This window comes from Mangifera indica, chromosome 5, assembly GCF_011075055.1.
Source record: "Mangifera indica cultivar Alphonso chromosome 5, CATAS_Mindica_2.1, whole genome shotgun sequence".
Lineage (NCBI taxonomy): Eukaryota > Viridiplantae > Streptophyta > Magnoliopsida > Sapindales > Anacardiaceae > Mangifera > Mangifera indica.
Genome location: NC_058141.1, coordinates 9367255 through 9388124, shown reverse-complemented (window position 1 = coordinate 9388124; position 20870 = coordinate 9367255). Strand labels below are relative to the sequence as shown.

At 31.2% G+C, this 20870-nt stretch overlaps 1 protein-coding gene across 1 annotated transcript; it reads left to right on the top strand.

The window, feature by feature from the left end:
* The first annotated feature begins 16058 nt into the window (after positions 1–16058).
* LOC123215872 lies at positions 16059–20001 on the top strand. The gene is made up of 7 exons (XM_044636143.1): positions 16059–16925; positions 17008–17094; positions 17182–17394; positions 18131–18295; positions 18581–18634; positions 18758–18904; positions 19549–20001. Exons 1-7 carry the CDS (start codon positions 16560–16562, stop codon positions 19921–19923), a joined length of 1407 nt encoding a protein of 468 aa, XP_044492078.1. The 5' UTR covers positions 16059–16559; the 3' UTR covers positions 19924–20001.
* Positions 20002–20870: the final 869 nt, after the last annotated feature.

Below are 20870 nucleotides of genomic sequence, written 5' to 3'. Positions count from 1 at the left end.
GTGGAGACGATCTATTAATGGGCAGAAAAAGTCTCACCGAACAGACACTTGTCACCACTGGCGCAGTCATTGCAAAGTGAAAAGCCTCGAAGTTAGCACCATGAAATGAATGTATTGATAAAACCTTGACTAGGAACGGAGGAGATTCATGCATTCGAGAGAATATTTAATTTTATTTGTTTGATATGATTATTTAATTTCTAATTCCAGATGGGCCTCTCATAATTGTTCAGGACTAACTGTCAACTGCCTGCTTGTTCAGTCATTATCTCGTCATGCTAAAACAACTTCGAAACATCAAACGTTGATTTGTCATTTATCCAATCAAAGATGTGCCAAAAGTCTTGTAAAATATCCAAACTCTAAGATCTGTGGTTATCCACTCTCCATTCTTATCTGCAGTTTCCTCAACACGAAGACGGTCAACATAAGGCTCACTGCCATAAGGCATAAGCATTCGTCCAATTAGTGGCTCACCAAGATGCTGCCATTATCTTCGATTTGTGGGTGGCAGCAAATAATTTATATATATCATGGTTGTTTTTTTTTTTCTTTTTAATTTATAATGGTTAGATGTAGATAAAACAAAATAATGTTCATTTTGTAATTTTTATTTTTCATTCTAAGTCTGATCATACAAGAGTTGCTACCATAGAAAGTATTTATGCAAAAAATTAACCTGGGTAAATAGAATTACATGAGATGAGAGGTTTAAACCGAATGATATTTGTTATTCCTATTATCACTTAAATAATATTAATTGTTATTAAATTTTATTCTTAATTTAAAATCATTAAATTATATAATAATTTATTATTTAAATATTTAATTAAATATATACAATTTTATTGGTGATAATATATTGGCAAATGCCGACGACGTAGCCTCTCAAGGGATTTATACTCTCGTTGCACCTTTGACGGGAGGAGAATTGTTAGTGTTGTATATGTGGGTGCCATCACGGTTCTTGGAATAGCCTTTAATGACCATTTTTGGCTTGAAAAAAGAGTGGAATACATTTTAGTCCCTACTGTTTTGATTCACAATAGTCAGGGACCAATGATTTTTCACTCACAAAAACATCCCTAAATTTAACAGCTGTGGTGAATGCACCAAAACTTTTAACTACATCCCTAAATAATAAATTTAATATTATTAATAAAATAATAATTTTATCTCTGTCTTTAACAGAAAATTTTAATTATAGTTAACTTATAAGTGAAACTTTAAATTTTTTAAACCCGGTGAATATAACTTTGAAAAAAAATCAAAACTTAGGTAGGTAATACTCATTTGGCCTAAAGGATATCAAACAAATGATATACGTGACTTTTCATCCATGTTTAAAACTTTTTAAATTTAAAAGGCAGCTAAATAACTGAGGCGGATTTATTTATTTTAAATATGAAAAACAAATAATTTAATTGATTAATTTAGGTTAATTAATTACATTAGTCACATTTTAAAGGTGGATATAAAAATACCCAACAACCTATAGCTTGTTACAGTATTGCCCTCGTCCCAAACTTTCCAACAAATTAAACCATGAAATTAATCCTAACCAATGGAACTCAATGTCTCATGGGTAATATCTCTCACATAAAATCCGAAATCGAACAAAAAATCATTACATTCACATATTGATATCAATCTTCGTTTTAAATTCCACAATTCATTTATAGATTGATTGTCTTTATTATTATTAGACTAATTTACTAGGTCTTTATTGACAAAGTCAATTGTCAATTGAATATTTTCAGTGGATGTATTTGTCACCCAATATGCATATTGAGTAAATGTTGAATAAGGTTAAGTGAAATTTTACTAAGAAGTAAGGGGGTCCTTGAAAATTTTCCATACTTAAGGGGAGTTATAAGGATTTTACCATGGGTAATTATTGATATTTATTATGCCAAATGGGGTCCAAAGCCATCAATATGCGAAAGAGTCCTTCTTAGTGAATACGCATACTCAAAAGAATTTTTAAACATATTAAACATGTATTTTACACTATTTCTATATTAAACACGAATTATATATTGTATTTTATATTTATTGTATTTTTGAATTTTTTGTTAAACTTAAAGTACCAAATTATCTATTTTATTTTTAATTATTTATAAAAATACCACTATCATTTTAAAAAAACTCAATAATATTTCTTTTTTAATTTTCAACCCTGATTTTACATTTTCCTCCCTTGTAACATGTACAAAGATTTATTCTGATCTAAAATTTAAAATCCAAGCTAATTAATTTGTTTGTTTTTCCTAATTGACTGATACGTTACTTATTGTATAAAGAATTTTGATTATGTATTGTGTTATATTAAATTTAATAATTGATTAAATATTTTATATTTAAATTGTTATATTGATTTTCAATAGAAGATTCGTGAAAAATACTAAAATTATTATGATACAACCATATTTTTATAAACGTATTATTGACTATGTATCATATTAAACCCGTATATACACGTTCCGTACTTTTCTCATATGTAAATTTTAGAAGTGTTTTTTTTATAAAAGTATTTTTCATTATTCATTGTAACATATCTGTATAATTTGGGTATTATTTTTTCTCATTCCTGTATTTACTAACTAGGGTAAAATCTCGAGTATGGGCCTGAATACAAATAATTAAAAGGTAGGTGTAAATATTTAAAAGTAAGAGGGGTTACTATTTTTCTTATAGTATTTAGGGTATTAATGCAAACATCCTTGAATAATAAGAGGTTATTAAATTTATCAGTGTAAGTACTCTATACGCATATTGCATAAAATCTCGAAAAAAAAAAAATCTTTTGATATAAATTTTTATTTTTTAAAATTCTAAAATAAAGTATCTTATATATAACTATTTTAGGATTGATCAAAATGTTTAATGTGATTAAATTAGTTTGATACAAAGGATAGTGGACAATGTCAAAGGGTAATGCAATGAATTATGTTGGAAGAAAACAGAAAATAATGATAATCCATCTTGACATGATATATTATGTATTGATTAAGTTATTGAGTGATAATATGTGTATTGATCGTAGAGTAGATTGAATAATATCTAGAGAACAATGAAACTCAAAACTCTAATTAATGTGATGTCTAATGACGTCTAGGATGATAATAATGTTGTTTTTTATATTGTTTATTCCTAGAAGTGGATGCAATTGTTTCCTCATTTTGTAATGGTTACTCTTAAATTTGAGAACAAAAATCTTAGGTCTTGCTTGGTTCTTACTCGCATAGATCTAGAATGGGCATAACCACTATAACAAGAAAATACATGTGACTGTTAAATAGAGATGTCAATGGGCCGGATCGGGCGGGTCGGGCTGGCTTTCGCTTGGCCCATTGGGTTAATGGGTCGGGTCGGGCCGAGCCTGAGACCCAAACAGTAATGGGCCTTCGGGGTCGAGCTGACCCATTGAAATATAAAGGCCCAAGGCCTGACCCATATAATAATGGGCCTTAATTGGGTTAGGTCGGGCTTTAATCAGGCCAGACTAGGCTTTAATCGGGTCGGCCCGGCCCATTTAATCAATATTTTTAAAAAAATTTAATTAAAATTTTTAAACACAAATTATTTTTTAATTATTAAAACCGATGACAGTATCCCGAATATTTTATTTATAATCTCTCACTTGTGGCGAAGGAATATCGTGGTTACATAATAAAAAATATTATAAATTAATAACATAATACAAATAAATTAATTGATATACTGTATAAATTACAAAACATAAATAAAATATATCTACTATATAACATTTATCTACTCATCTTCTATATCTAAATCTCTAAATTCTTCAAAGATAAAGAATTATTATTTGTGAATTCAGATATTTTATAATATTTTGTAATGATAAAATTAAAATAAAAATGAAATTTAAATATAAAGAATTATTATTTATGAATTCATATATTTTTCGAAAGAGAGTTAATAAGATTGAAAATATAATGAAATAATTGATATTAAAATATTAAAAGATTTGTAAATAAAAATGAAAATGAAGGAAAATAGAATAGATTTATTTAAATAAATTAAAAAATAAAAAAAATTAAGCAGAGGCCAATCTGCCATTTGGCAGAAGTAGCTTCTGCCGCAAGGCAACAAAAGCAAATTTTCTGCTTCTACTGCCTTGCAACAGAAGCAGAAAAAAAAAAATTTATAAACAGTGTTGGGTTGGGTCAGGCTAGCCTATGGGCCTAATATTAAAGCCCTAAGCCCCGACGGATGGGCCCATGTGCTTGGCCCGATACTCTACGGTGTCGGGTCGGGCTTTATCATGCCCGGGCTTTTTTTCATGCTTCGAGCCGAGCCACCAATTGACGTGTCTACCGTTAAATCTTCCAATCAAGTCCAAGCCTAAGTTCAAGTTCAAGGGAAACAATATTTTTTTTTCCTTTAAGAACTAATATCATACTTAGCCCTATCAAAGGTGTACAAAAGAAGTTGATGAATACCAAAAGAATCAATATGAAAAGGGTAATGCAAATCTTATTGTTAATATAGATGATCTTGTGAATGAACTCGATTTAGACTTAGTGGTAACTATTAAGGAATGGGTTGTGGCCTAAAGGAATTTTTTTAAAAAAAAATTGGGGTGCATTCAATCATGGTGAAGAAACAAAAGATATTTGGATTAATGAAACTGATTTTAAGGAGACAGTCAATGTTATTCTAAGTGTTGAAGGTATTTGATGTTCTTAGCATCCAAGTATAATTACCTAGTACATGACACCCGAGACAATGATTGAAGTACCACCAATTGTTAATAGAGAGAACCAAACAATATGTGATCCAATGCATTGGTTATCATCCTTCTCTAACCAACCATCACCTCCTTATTATCAATTAGGGGTGAGCGGGTTTAGATATCTTGTGAAATTTTACAAAACTGAAACAAGAACCAAAATTGATTGATTTTTAAAAATTAGAATCAGAACCTGGAATCTATAAGGTCAGTTCTTACCTAGAACCAACATTGTTGGTTTCACTTCCCACCCGGAACCTTAAGTTTGGATTTATACCTTCTTCATTTCAGAACCCATTCACCTAGCCAACCCTTTCATTTAACCTCCCCACTTCCTCTTTTCTAGTGCTTCTTTCTCATTCACAAACTTCTATTAAACATAAATTATGATAATGATAGTAATCGGCAAAGTGGGTTAGGTGAAGTGAATTATTACTTCAAATGGTATGATATCCTTTGAGTTTTTGGTAAGTTATGTCTAGGTATTATATTTAAAATATTAAAAGTTTATCTCTTTTAAATTTAATTAATGTTTATAGATACAAACATAAGTATTTTTTATCCACTTTGTTTGATTGAATTTTTCAAAAGTTATATATATAAACAAAAAAAGAAAAGCAAGAGTCATGTCTTTTTTTATAAAATTTCTTTGCTTTTCTATTCCACTTTCTAAGATTTTTCTATTCAATTGAACACTAGCCTATTTTATATTTAAATCCCAGTTCCAGGTTTCCAGTTTTTTATAAGGTGAAACTGCAACAAGAATCGACCGATTTCACAAAATTAAAACCAAACTTACCTATGGTAGACCAATTTTGTATAGGAAATGGAATCGAAAGTTGGGTATCTACGGTTGTAGTTCCAATTTAATTTTTTTGCTAACCCCTCTTATCAATGGTGCAACATGAGGAATTGATAGTCTGCATATCATAAATATTTTTTAAAGGCCAAAGGAATTATTCCCATCTAAAGATTACTTTTTTCCCAAGCTTTCACTCTTTATCTTTCAAAAACTCAAATATCTACATATATGTTAAATTTTGCTATTAAGGTTAAGAGTAAAAATATAATTTAGCTAAAATGTTAAAAATACAAAAGTTTATTACATTTCCTTCCCTTAATTTAAAAATCTAACAATTTTCCTCACCCAAGGCATGAAAAGTGAGAAATTTCTTCTAGGGTTATGAAACTGTCATCGAAGATGACGAAGTTCGTCATCTCCAACCGCGTTCTCTCTCTCTCTATCATTAACCACGTTATCGCTCTCTCTCGATCTCTCTCCCTGCATCAACTGTCTTCGTCTTAAATGAAGATGAAATCATCTTCATCTAAGTTAAAGATGTTTCATCTTCATCTTCACAAAGATGATTTGGAAAGGATGGAGAGAGACCAACAAATTCACCAGAAATGGGGGGAGAGAGACCATGGACAAAACAACTGGAGACAACAAAGTTCGCCATCTTCGATGACAATTTCAAAATCCTAGGCAAAAATTTTCCACTTTCCAAACCTTAGGTAAGGGAAAATTATTAGATTTTTAAATTAAGGAAGAAAATATTATAAGCTTTTTTTTTTAAATGTTTTTAGCTACATAACAGTTTTACATTTAACCCTAACAACAAAATTTGATAGATAGGTGTGTATTTGGGTTTTTGAAAAATAAATGGTGGAAACTTGAGAAAAGAGTAATCTTTGGGTAGGAATAAGTCATTTAGCCTTTTTTTAATAAAGATGTTTTGTAAGATGCATTAAATAGACATGTTTTATAGAGTAGTTATCAATTCAAAGTTTATAAGTCAACAAGATATAAATGGGAAACTAAATGTCTACATAAACAATTTGGATAATATGCAAGGGTGACAAAGTTGGAAAGTTATGAGTTTTTTTAACTTTAATGTATAGATACTTACCACACATCCTAGAGACCAAATCATGTCTATCATAGATAAACAGACATATGACACTAGAACAAATCTTGAAAATAATGTTTATCATTGTAGATAAGATGTATAGGCCTAAGGAAATTGTGTTCAATTTTTTTCAAATGATACAAAATTGATATATCTTATATGCAAGTTTAGTGGGCTAAAAATGGGCACTAAATGTATTATGAGGTCTACTCAATGAGTCTTTCATGTTACTACTTGGGTTTTGCCATGAGAGGCTTGTAATCTAGACACTATTACACATATTTGACATATTCATTTTGATGGGGTGTTGTATAAGAGTATTTCAAACTCATATTTGTTGTCCAGTGATTCACCTCGATAATGCATTCTTAAAGGAGAGTTACCTTAGAACTATATTTATCATTGTTTTAAAATTCTAACAATTTTCCCCTATCCAAGTTTAAAAAGTGACAAATTCCCCCTAAGGTTTTGAAACTATCACTGGGGACAGTGAAGTTTGTCATCTTCAATCGCATTTTCTCTCCCTCCCGGTCTTTCTCCTTCTATCAGCAATTGTGTTCTCTCCGTTTCTCGGTTTCTCTTTCTCTCTCTCAGTCTTTCTCCCTCCATCATCGACCATCTTTGTCTTCGTCTTTGATGAAGACAATTTGGGAGGGATGGAAAGAGATCGATAAATTCACCAGAGAAGGAAGGAAAGAGACTATAGACAAAGATGACTAGAGACGACAGAGTTCGTAGTTTCCGATGACTGTTTCAAAATGGGGAAATTTGTTATTTTTCAACCTTAGGTAGGCGAAAATTGTTAGATTTTAAACTAAGGGGAAAAATGTGATAAGATTTTGTTTTTTTAATATTTTTAGCTAAATGATAGTTTTACTCTTAACCTTAACAACAAAATTTAATATATGAACGAGTATTTAAGTTTATGAAAAATAAAAGGTGAGAACTTGGGAAAAGAGTAATCTATAAACAATTTGGATAATATGCAAGGGCGACAAAATTGGAAAATTATGAGTTTTTTCAATTCTGATGTTTAGATACTTATCACATGTCCTAGAGATCAAATCATGTCTATCATAGACAAAAAGACATATGACACTAGAACATCTTGAAAATAATGTTTATCATCTTAGATGGGATGTATAGGCCTAAGGAAATTACATTTGATTTTTTCAAATGATACAAAATTGATATATCTTATATACAAGTTTGGCAGGCTAAAAATGAGCACTAAATGTATGAGGTCTACTCAATGAGTCTTTCATGTTAGTACTTAGGTTTTGCTATGAGAAGTTTGTAATCTAGACACTATTACACATATTTGACATATTCTTACAATTACTTTTTCATTTTGATGGGTGTTCTATAAGAGCACTTCAAACTCATATTTGTTGTCAAGTGATTCACCTCGATAATGCATTCTTAAAAGAGAGTTATCTTAGAATTATATTTATCATTGTATGAAAAGGCGAAGGAACCAAATATATCATTAGTTTTCAATGTGGAAGACGAGGAAACTAAATTCTAAGTATAGTTTTTAGGAAGAATTAGGGGTTGCATCGACAATATGCCAAATTTGGTAGTAATTTAAGATCGACATCCTGATATAGTAGTAGCGGTGGGAACCATTTTTCTAGCCACACACCATGGATACTATTGCCATTATTTTGATAATTAATGTGTGAGTTAAATACAGGTAAAAAAAAAAAAGGCAACATAGGTTTAGACTGGAAAACAACTAAGACTTATAATGTCTGATTTTTCAAATTCAATGAGGTGGAGTAATAATACACAATCTATATATATGTTCTTGTAAGTATACAAGTTTGTACCAAGTGATATAATGGACAAAAGTTCAAATATTGATCCCATAAAAACTAATTGACTTAAGTACTGCATTTATGTATTTATCTATCCTAAGTTAAACCTAACAATAATGGATAAAGAAGTTAACTAACTAGTTAAATCAAATTAAATTAACTAAACTAAATTAGTCACAACTAATTCAAATGAAAATGATGATATAGATCACTAAGACACATGCGCTAACCTATTATGCAATGCATATTATAGATTTCATGTAATCAAATGTACAATTTTGAGTATGCAACAATGAACTTTCCTTATACATTTGTTATTGTATCCCTAGGGTATAATGAATTTATTCATTTTTAACAACTACCCATATCTCTATGAGATTGTATTAATTGAAACACTTTAAAATTTGTGAAATTCCTAAGCCTATGATAACATTTGTGGGTGACCTTATTACTAAAAGTCGTACAAAGAAATTGAATTTTATATCTAGTCACCTTATTACTTCATGGTGTATGATACAAATGATGATAAATCTATACATCAAAATAATACATCCAATTATACAAGTGATGATTAAACACTCACATAAGTATTAAAGTCATTATCATGCAACTTAACATAATACATAACCAATCAATTAAATGAAAACTGACAATAATACATTACATTAATTGGTTATTACATGGCCCCAAGGTAAGAAAATAGTTATTTATGGCATTAAATATCATATCAATCAAGTTGAATAGCAAAATAAAATAAACATTCCTGAATTGCCTAGGAGATGGAGTCACAAGATTTAGCCCTTTTTCTATCAAATAGCACTGTTAGTCTTCAAAATCTCCCCCAAAAATGACCAAAATTTGAGGGAAATGTCTTAAATCTAAGGACGTTTTGGACTTGAATGAAAAAAATAACAAAGTTCAATGTATAAACAATGGAATACATGTTCTTGGCTTTGGAACACCCATTCTAAACTTAAATAATGTATGTTGTGCGTTGATTTTTTTTGTCGTTTCAGAGATTGTCACAAGATCTCTTCTGATATGTGGGTGAAGTTTGGAATGCCCAATCCATTTCTTGGAATGCTCATTCCAACAATTAATTTTCTGTTTCAACCTTGAACAACCTCGTTCCTTTGGTTCTAGAGTTTTATTTTTTTTGGGTAATGGTTGTTCAAGACTTTGAAACAATTGCTCATCATGATGATTGCCTTCTTCCACCACTTTTGTTACAATTAATCGAATTCAACGGGCAAACTTCCCATTTGCCTTACTTTTACTCTTTTTTCTTCAAAAAATGGTTATAACCAAATTTAGGGTCGTATTAAGGTTGTGATGGACTAAATTTAAACAAAACTAAACAATGATGAGTATAAAATATAGCATAAACATGAGTTTATCAACTATCTTCAAACTAAGTTTTGATAGTTTTCAAGCAAAAGAGTGATAACAGTATACACAAAGCTCAAAGTTATACTCATCCAATCTCAATTTGATTTTCACATGACATCTCAAAAATTTCTCACATCTACCCCTAAGAGAATATTAAGAATGCAACCAATAAGTTTTATCACATCAATTCTAATAAGCTCTATTCATGAAATTTGGGATGAATGTGATTAGCCACTCTCAAGTTCCTAATATGCACCTAGTTAAGATTATGCGAACCATGATCAATCAATTCAATCACAATTATTTTTAGACACCTCATAAACTCATTCTTCTTACAATTCTCAATTAAAATAGTCAAACCAACTGACTTTATGCATAGTTCCTCCCATTACCTCTCTTTCATATAGTTTTCTTATTTGTTTATTTTATTTATTTAATTTGTATGTAAACAAACTGAGTATCCAAATGGTTCACTTAAGTTCAAAGTTGAGTGAAGAACCATACAAGTTTAGTAGAGAATTATGACATATTATCTATATATCTAATTATATAAATAAAAATGTACATACGTAATATTATTCCAATTTATAAACCATGAAGAAAGATATTATCATTTTCCAGCACATAACTATTATATATATATATATTCTGATTATTCTATGAAATTTATTTAATAATTAATTTATCTTGTTGTAAGAATTATCCTAAGTGTATAAGGTTTATCATCTTCGTAATAAATCTTTTCACCCTTTACCCCTAGAATATATCTATGCATATTAATTGCTTACTAACATCACCCTACAAGAACTTCTATTAAACTATAAGTATAGAAAATATCACTTTTAGAAAGATTGACAAAGAAAAATTAAAGATACAACTTAAATTAAAAGATAAAAAGGGAAAAAATATATTAACTTATCATTAGTGTTTTAAAACTTAGACCAGATCAAATAGGTTAGTTTAATCGGTCTAACTAGTATCTTATGATAAATCTAGTTCAGGTTATGTTTTTAATTATTTTATATTTTTATATTGAATCAATTCATTGTTGAATTAGGTGAATTACATTAGATAGCGATTCAATCGTCAAGTCAAACCATTATAATAATATCAATATAAAATTTTGTAATTATCGGGATTCTAATCTCATCTATTGAGGTGTATATCATACTATTAGATTACATTCGTTTTTATGATTATTATATAATTTTATTTATATTGTTGATATCATATTGATGTTATCGTTCTATTTGATCAATCAAACATATCAAATTACATCTTTGATCAGATCAATATCTTATCCGAATTTAAAAACATTGCTTCGTAATTGTCATCTAATATTTATTCACTTAATTTTTCACTCTCTTTTAAAAAACTACTTGTTAGTTGTCAAATCAAAAGTGTTTTAAAGCGCAGAATTTCTGAACTTGGGCTCAATTGAGCTCGACCCAGTATTACATCGGTGCCCAAAGTCAGTCTTACAGCTTTTGGACCATTTTGTGAATTCTGTCTGTGTGTTACGAATTGGACTCAATTAGTCATATGGAAGATAAGCATTTCAATCATATTTCAATCTTGTAGACAAATACGATCCAATACAAAGCAAAAGAAACTTTAATTCAAGAGAGGTTCCGTAGTCGGCTGTTACTACTGAAACTATTAACAAAAACAAATGAGCCTAAGCTTAGTATTTAAATAACTCCATTAATGATCACATGTCATCACCAGAAGAAGCATGGCTAAGTGACTTCATGTACTTAACTTCCCAAACATCATCATAATCCACATGAACATGATGATGATTAACAGAGTTGGCCCATAATATAATTCTCTAAGCATGCTAACAATAAACCCAAATCATTGAAATCATATATATCTGTTCACTGGTCAGCAACATCTTTGTAAAGCCAGTGTCTCTTTGCAAACTCTCTTTAGAATATTGACTCATATATGAATGTTGAATGTATCTTTAAATTAACCTTCAAAGCTGACCATGCAGAGACAAAATGATTGCTCACCCTCACTGCTCTTAGCTTCAAACCTCCTTTACTACATTCCTTTTTCTCCACTTTTAAGAGTCCCTTTTTATTTAAATATGCTTCACACTTATAGAGAAAGTGCTGTGTTATTTATCCATTGAGTTATTCATCAAGTTTCATATATTTTATTATGAATGAATTTTATAACTTATATTATTTATGCTTATTGTCTAATCGTTATAATATTAATCCTGATTTATGCCATTCTTTCTCATGATTCGATTCTCTTCTAAGAGAAATTCCTCCTGTGGGTCTAGGAGGAATTTCTCTTTACTTTATTCCACTTTTTAACTTTTATCCCAAAGTTAGATTAGATGCTTTGTTTGATGCCATTTTTCTTCTGTCAAGAAATTCAATCAACTAAATTTGATCCCAAATAAAAGACAAGAATGTTTTGAAGCTAAGTACAAGTGTCATTACATAATTTGGTAAATTTTTCATCTTCTTAACCACCTAGCAAAGCATTATTTGAATTTAAGGTTCCTGAAAAGTCTATATAATTAAATTAAATACTTTACCATTCTCTTTAATGGTGTCAAAGTTTGTGCACTGCTCTTTTAGACTTTGAATATGAATTTAATTACTAGAGGCAGAAGCCAATTAAAGTTGAAAGATCAAGTCAAGAATTTACAACAGGAACGTGATTACAAGTCTTTCGAATATTTAAATTATATAGTTTTTTTTTTTGGGAGGAAAACTCCGTTTAAATTGGATTCTCTCTTCAGGATCAAATCAATCATATCAAATAAGTAAAATTTTGAATATAATTATTAATTTTATAATTATTAAATCAGATAATTCAAAGTCTTATCTTAATATAAATCAATAGATCTCAAACCCAAAACCTATCTCTTAGGAATTTCACAATTTGGTTATTCAAACTATCCCTTAGGAATTTTAAACTATACCATTAGCATGACAAGTAGTGAGCAAGCATTCTAGTAATTGTGTATTGTGCGGTGTTGAAACCTTATATCAGCTTCCACTTTGTATTATTATTCTCTTTCACATTCCATGTCTCACCCTTTTTCCAAGTTCTAGGAATTGAATCCTAGAAAGCTTTGCTTTGGTCATTTGCGGTGGGGTTCTCAATGTACCTGAAGAACTGGGTGGCCTTAGTCATGTTGTCTCATAAATTCTTCATATATACTGAATAGTCTTGGTCAACCAGCTTCTAAAACAACACCAACAGAAAAAGCATCTTGATTAATCGGACCTCAACAACATCAACTTTTATAGATTTTGAGGAGTTCGGCTGACCCATTTGCCTACATGGACTTATCATCAATACATGCGTTGAATGGGCCGTTTCTGCCGACAAAAGCAACTGTAGCTCCAAACTTTTGAGCTTCTTTTTTCTGGTTTTCTGATCAGAAATTGCTCCAGGATGCACATCATGCTCTAGACCATTCACTGTACTAATTTACAATATAATCACTTACTAAATGTTAAAAAAAACAAACAAACAAAGAAGAATGATGGATGAACAAATCCTTTGAAGTGACCTTCCATGTCATTCAACTCACTATCTAGAGTCAATGCAACGAAACACAAACATGTCAAAAAAGGGAAACTTTGGCTCCCACTATGAAGGGTCAATTACAACTTACATTACATAGCTATGTTGCCGTCTTATGTTAACAGATTAGGTTACAAAAATATTCCTGTTTTCGTTTTCCTAGATGCATCAAGGCGCTGACACCATTCATGCTTATGTCTGGCAGTGTTAAGGTGTATTAATTTAATCAGTTTTAGGAATTTTAATTCTTCAATAAGGGCTACAGCTGCGAATTAACGCTTTACTGGCATGTTAACTGCACCTTATTATGATGTAATTAATATTTAGAATATGTATATGAACACTGACGACATTTCCTCAATTTCAGCTTTACATCTATCAAGATGACGTAAAGGGAAACACTGAATTCATTAAAAAGACACCACATGGTTTCCAACAGCTATAACATCACCCATCACGCTCTTCTCCCTCAAAATAGCAGATTATTTATTTCATACCTGCTCTCATTTAACATCAATTCCTCTTCTTCCCACCCTCAAAAAGTATTGAACCATATTGGGTTCCTTTTGAAAGATCTTGAATCAGCTCCAAGAAAATAGATGTAACGTAATTAACTTTCATGTGCAGCTGTTGGTTTTGCATGATGCCAGCTATCTATTAGAACTTAGTTAAACCCCATGCACAGTTCTTATTAATGAGTGTAATATACAGGATTATTTAATCTTTTCGGTTAAACAAATTTACGTCATAATAATTGATGTTTGTTCCAAATGGCATATATTATATATACAGTGAGACACATGCCTGGTTAACTGCACACGCCTGGTCTATTAATTGATGACTATCTAAGGCTTTGTCTTTGTTGTTTTAAATTTTTGTAATTCCACTGTAACAATTCTTCATAATTATATGAAACCAAACTAACTTTTTCTTTTGAAAATGTTTGCATGTTGTTGTTATCTCCTTGAAAAAGCATACAAACCACCAGCCTTTTACGCTGAATTTGACATAATTTAGTTAGTTCTTCTGATATAATAAAAACTCACCTGTCTCCGCCATAGACAGATTAATGCAGAGTGTTTAGTCTTCTGTAGGCTACGTTGTATTGCTATTTAACAGTTACCATAAAAATAAGCCACATGATATGGTCCCATGCATGCAATTTATTAAATTATATAAAAAAAAATGTAATCCATGAATGCTATGAATTATGCATCGCATTAAGGTACAGGAATCTCATCAAGAGCAAGTTGAGTTGACGTTAGATTCTATCATAATCTTTACAAAAGCAAGCATATATACGTGCGTTTAATCTACGGTGATAAATCAAATTCCAGATATAATTTAAGGTGCAGAAGAAAGAAATTAAAAAGACAGAAACATGAAGCCATCGGAGGGTCTTCTGAGTAGATGGTTGGGGGGAGAAAGAAATCTTAAATATATGTGGCAAATGGTTTGTAATGAGAAGAACAGGTGGTGGTGGGGCATTTATTTTATTTCATTGGTGGCAGAGGTGGGTGAGTTAGAGATTTTATAACATATACACATGAAAATGTAATAGAATTAGAGAATTAGAATTTAAAAAAATATATATAAAATCATAATTAGAAATAAAGTGAAGTGCTGGGGAAGTGGCAGGCATCATTGCCAGACTCTTAAAAAGACACCTACTACAATGCTATCAAAGGTAATTACCCAACCTGCCTTCTCTCCCAGCAGTCACACTGCTTAATTAACCAAATCAACCCAATTAATTTAACTCCTTGGAATAACTTGAAAAAAATTAGTCTTTCATATATCTGCACTTCTCATGAAATCAAGTCTTCAGAAAACATTGATGGAGATGAATATTTGTAGTAAAGTAAGCAAAATGAGGAGGAGGAAAATGCATATTCTGATATACAAATACAATGCAATTGAAAGAGAGGTTAGGTGGTCATAATAATGTAAATGAGAAAATGAGGATAGAGCGAGCGACCAACTAAACAAAAGAGAATTGAGAAATGCCCATAAGGAGCAGCATGCATGGTTAGGCATGGGCATGCAGAGAGTGCAAATAACCAGGTGCGCGTGCCAACACAGCAGGCCCAATACACCATAAATTATAATTTTGTTCAACCATTGATAGTGTGTACTCGTTAGAACAAATTCTATCGATTCACAAAGTGGGTTAGCTTTTATATTTAAGGGTGGGAAATCATTTATAATAGTATTAAAAAATATTAAAATTTTATTTTATTTAAATACATATAAATTAGTATAATATTTGGTTAGACAAACATGTCCTATATTAAGGAGCTTATTTTATGTATTTTCTTAAATATTTTTTATATTAATAATATATTATTTTTTTATTTTTTAAATATTATCTATTTTATTTGTAATTTTAATAAGGATAAAGTTGTTATCTTGGTAATTATCATCCTGTTAACAAAAAATATTATCAAAATCTGATATTAACAAAAATTTCATCAAAACCTTTTATTAACTAAGAGATCAATCGGATAATATTTGATCACCCGAAACCAACTGTTAAATTTTGAAAGTGGGAAAGAGAGATAATGGAACCCTTAGTGTTATTATAAATAGCTGACAGAAAGAACATCTAGGGAGGTGAGAAAGAGAACCAACCAAAGCAAAGAACTTTAGAAACCCAGAGTCGAGCGTAATTCCTCTCTGTCCTCACAACCAAAGCAAAGAATAACAGAAATCAGTGACATTTTGCCCTATAAAATTAACACCAAAAAAGCTAAAGCTTCAGTCCTTGTATTGGAGACTGGAAACACACCCCCGCTCACCTCTCTCTCTCTCCCTCTCTCACAAAGTTTTAAACATTTAACATGATTTCATCACTACCCAGTATTTAATCACCACACCCACATGCTTATAGCTTTAAGAAAATCCAACCCATTTCTCAGTTTTTAATTAGTCCCTCGCTTACAAGTTCAAGGTGTCAGAATAGATATCCAAGGTATATTAGAGAAGCTGTGAGATAAGAGAGAGAAGAGCAAGTTTTTTTTTCTTTTTTTTCCCTTCTTGGAGTTTAAGAGCCTGGGAAATGGTGAGAAACTGAATTGAATTCAATTGAATCGAGTTTGTTTGCGTTGGAGGGTGATTTAGTATTGGATGGATTTGATGGGAGGTATGTTTTTATGTACAAAAACTAGGCTGAAACGGTGGGATTTTGATCACAGAAGAAGACAACATCAATGTCCACAAAAACAAACGGATATTTCAGAAGAAACGTGCCAAGGATATTTCTCAATCATGAGTTGTAATTGGCGTGAGATCTCGCCAGTCATTTCCATTATTGTTTTGTATCTTCTTGTTTCTTCTTCAGTTTCTCCTGCTTATTCTTTGGAAACCGTCTATCAACAACATGCAACTTCAACCGACAATCAAACTCTCCGTCCACAGCAAGAGCTACACAAGTTGAAGATTATCAGAGCTCATCTCAATAAACTCAACAAGCCTGCCCTCAAAACAATTCAGGCATTTTCTCTTTTCTCTTCTTCTTCTTCTTCTTATATATACAAGAAACTAATTGACTTTCATTCCTCTGTTTCTGCTGCAGAGTCCGGATGGTGATATTATAGACTGTGTTGAATCTCATCTTCAACCAGCTTTTGATCATCCTAAATTGAAAGGAAAGAGGCCATTGGTAAATAAATTTATAGCATTCTTTTAACTACTCTTTTAGTATACTTAAATAAGAGAATTGCTGATAAATTTTTGTTGAAAAAAAAAGGATCCACCAGCGAGACCCAGTAGCCATAATCCAACTGGTACGGTGACTGAAGATTTTCAGTTGTGGAGTATGTCTGGTGAATCATGTCCGGAAGGAACAGTTCCAATCAGAAGAACAACGGAACAGGACATGTTAAGAGCCAGTTCCTTTCGAAGATTTGGGAGAAAATTAAGAGGACATATTAGAAGAGACACAAACAGCAATGGCCATGAGGTAAGAGTTTAAAACAAAGCAAAAGAAAACACTGCAGAAATATCACTCTTTTATTACTCGTAATCAACTAAACAACTCAAAAGAAGTTGGTCAAAGAAAATGGCACATGTGGCTGGTTAATTGTCTCCTGCTTTAGCTCTCTTTTTCAAGATAAACCATTTATTTTAAACATATAAAAAGATAAGTTTAAAGAGTGAGGTTACAAAACACAGCTTTTAAACTTTTTTCAAGCTTTTTTACAAGTAAACACTTATAACATGGAACAGATTATACTGATTCTCTGTTATGTTTCTCCTTCTGGTCGAGTTTAGCGTGCAACTCCATCAAAATCAACATCAAATTCTTTGAAAAAAATTTAATAACTACATTGTTCTTTATTCTACAACTAAACAAAAACTACTGACTATTTGCATACAGTATTTCATGGTTTCTCTGAGCGCTGTAAATAATTGTTTCAGTACAGAAGAACTGTATTTCTCTTCTTGGTTCAGGCCATCGAAATCTAACTTTTCAGAAACATTTCATTCCTTAAAATTACACCATGTATGCTGGTGAGCTGGATTTGCAGATGAGTTACAGAGATACTCTAAAGAATGGAATTTCACATATTTCTTTGAAGAAAACTAAACAAAAAGGCTGAAGAATATCACATTCTGATAGAAATATTACATTCTTCTTGTATGCAATGAATTTATGTTTTTTTTTTTTTTCTATTGCTTTAAACATTGGAATACAGCATGCAGTAGGATATGTGACTGGAGATCAATACTACGGAGCAAAAGCTAGTATCAATGTGTGGGCACCAAGGGTGGCTAATCAGTATGAATTTAGCTTATCACAGATGTGGGTAATCTCGGGCTCATTTGGAGATGACCTTAACACCATTGAAGCTGGTTGGCAGGTATGAAAATAACTCTCCTATTTAATTTCCCCAAACTGATCAAATCGTGTTTTAAAGAAGCTATTGCTTCAGAATCAATTATGTTTTGGATATTAATATCATGGCTGGTGCCAACCACTCAACAGCCAAGGCCTGTGGATTAGCCCTACATAGTCAATTAATAGATAAGGAACAACAATTACAAACCCAGTAAACTCTTTGAAATTTGTTTCATCACTTTCCCTACCTCTCAGTTTCAGAATATATAATAAAGCCATGAATATAAATTCCTTTCTATAATTGCAGGTAAGTCCAGAGCTGTACGGTGACAACTATCCCAGGTTCTTCACTTACTGGACAGTAAGTATAATACAAAATTTGTCGTATTTTCTGTCCTTACGTAAACTCCAAATTGTACCTTGAAGAAAAAGGTACATAATTATCTGTCTTGAGCAGTAATAATTTAGTAATAACGGTTTACAGAGCGATGCTTATCAAGCAACCGGGTGCTACAATTTGCTCTGCTCGGGCTTCGTGCAGACTAATAATAGGATTGCAATTGGGGCTGCAATCTCTCCAACATCATCATATAATGGTGGTCAATTTGACATTAGTTTGCTGGTTTGGAAGGTAAATTCAATCACAACATCAAATCTCTTTACACCTCATCCTCATTTAAATCTCAATAAATACCACCGATCCCATTTCATATTTTCACAAACATAAGGTCCCCTTTTAATGCTAATGGGCAAAGTCAAACTTCCATGACTTTATGTTAAATACTAATCCATTATACTATACATTATGCCTAGAAATTTATGAGCTTTTTCCTAAACCCGGAAAAGTTTTATTGATAAAGCTTAATATAGATGCAATGGCAAAATGGTGGAGCCTCCCCACTAGGCAGAAGAATGAATAGAAAAAAAAGAAAGAAAGTGGTAGAGAGAATTGTTAAGGGTATAAGGTTTAGACAGCATAATTACTCAGCAACTAAATGCTTTTTATACAATATACATGGCTGTAAAATAGGCACAGGATTGGTATATTGACCGCATGCACTGATTACTTCAAATAATGTCTGCAATTTCATATTACTTTTCTGCTTTATAAGATTCTCTTCTTTTCTAAGTTAAAGAACATTCAGTACAGACCCCTCCACTCTTTTCATTTTCACTTTGTCATTTTTTTGATAAAATTCTCCAAGAAAACAACCCAAACAGTGAACAAGGAATCATCTTTTTTGGCCTTCCCTTTTATAATTCTAAAATTTGCAGGATCCAAAGCATGGGAACTGGTGGCTCGAATTCGGATCCGGGATTCTAGTCGGGTACTGGCCATCCTTCTTGTTTACTCACCTTAGAGATCATGCAAGCATGGTACAATTTGGAGGAGAAATTGTCAATTCCAGGATAAATGGGCATACATCAACACAAATGGGCAGTGGACATTTTGCGGAAGAAGGATTTGGAAAAGCATCATATTTTAGAAATTTGCAAGTTGTTGATTGGGATAATAATTTAATCCCATTATCAAATCTAAGAGTCCTGGCTGATCACCCCAATTGCTATGATATTCAAGGAGGAATTAATAGAGTTTGGGGTAATTATTTTTACTATGGTGGACCTGGAAGAAATGTTAGATGTCCCTAATGGGATAAATAATAAGTATAGGGTGGGAAGGTTTTTCTCTTTTTAATTTTATTTTTAATATATATTCTTTTTTTTTCCTTTTGGTTGGGTGATTTGGGTTTCTTCTCGAGATCATTTGAGATATTCTTATAATTATTTTCTATGTTAATCTATTTACTAACGGGCGGTCCATTAATTATAGAAATTTAGAGTCTTATTTCTGTAAATCGGAAAAAGGAATAGTGAATATTATTATTATAATACTATGGTTTATGATTTCATTCCTTCTCTTGTCCCTGTTTGAAAGAAGTTTCATTCAAGATTTTAGAAAAGTTGGCATTTGATTTATAACGAATTGAAGGGGCCACCAGCTCGTCATCTAAATCTAACCACTATCATTATACATGCATTCACCCTCCAGATACCTGCCTTTATTATTATAAATGCAATGGGGTCTCTTATGAATAACACCTATATAATTTAATCTCAATCAATTATTCTTCAAAATTTCATATAATTGAAGCTATATATCCATATATAAATCATTTTAATGGTTATAATGATTATACAAGCATAAAAAACTTATTTAATTAATGTCATTCATGTCATTACTATAAGGAATAATCAGTAGAAATTATAATGTTTTACTTGAACTCAAAGACTAATGAAAATTGTTAAGTCCTCATGTTGTCGATACATGATTAAACATTTCTATGTTTCCCACATGAATTTGTAGTTGTATATACATGATTTTCCAGCCTTTTCCTTTCTTCAAGTTTACGCAACAATTTATGGCTCATTATTATCATTATTATTATTTATAACCGAAAACTCTGCTCATATTTATTTGGATGAGTAAACATGGGTTGATTTGGAGAAATGGTTTTAATATTCTACCAGTTTCGTTTATATAATGAAACTTTTATGTAAACGAGGAGAAATAGAATTGACTTGGAAGCAACGATGGT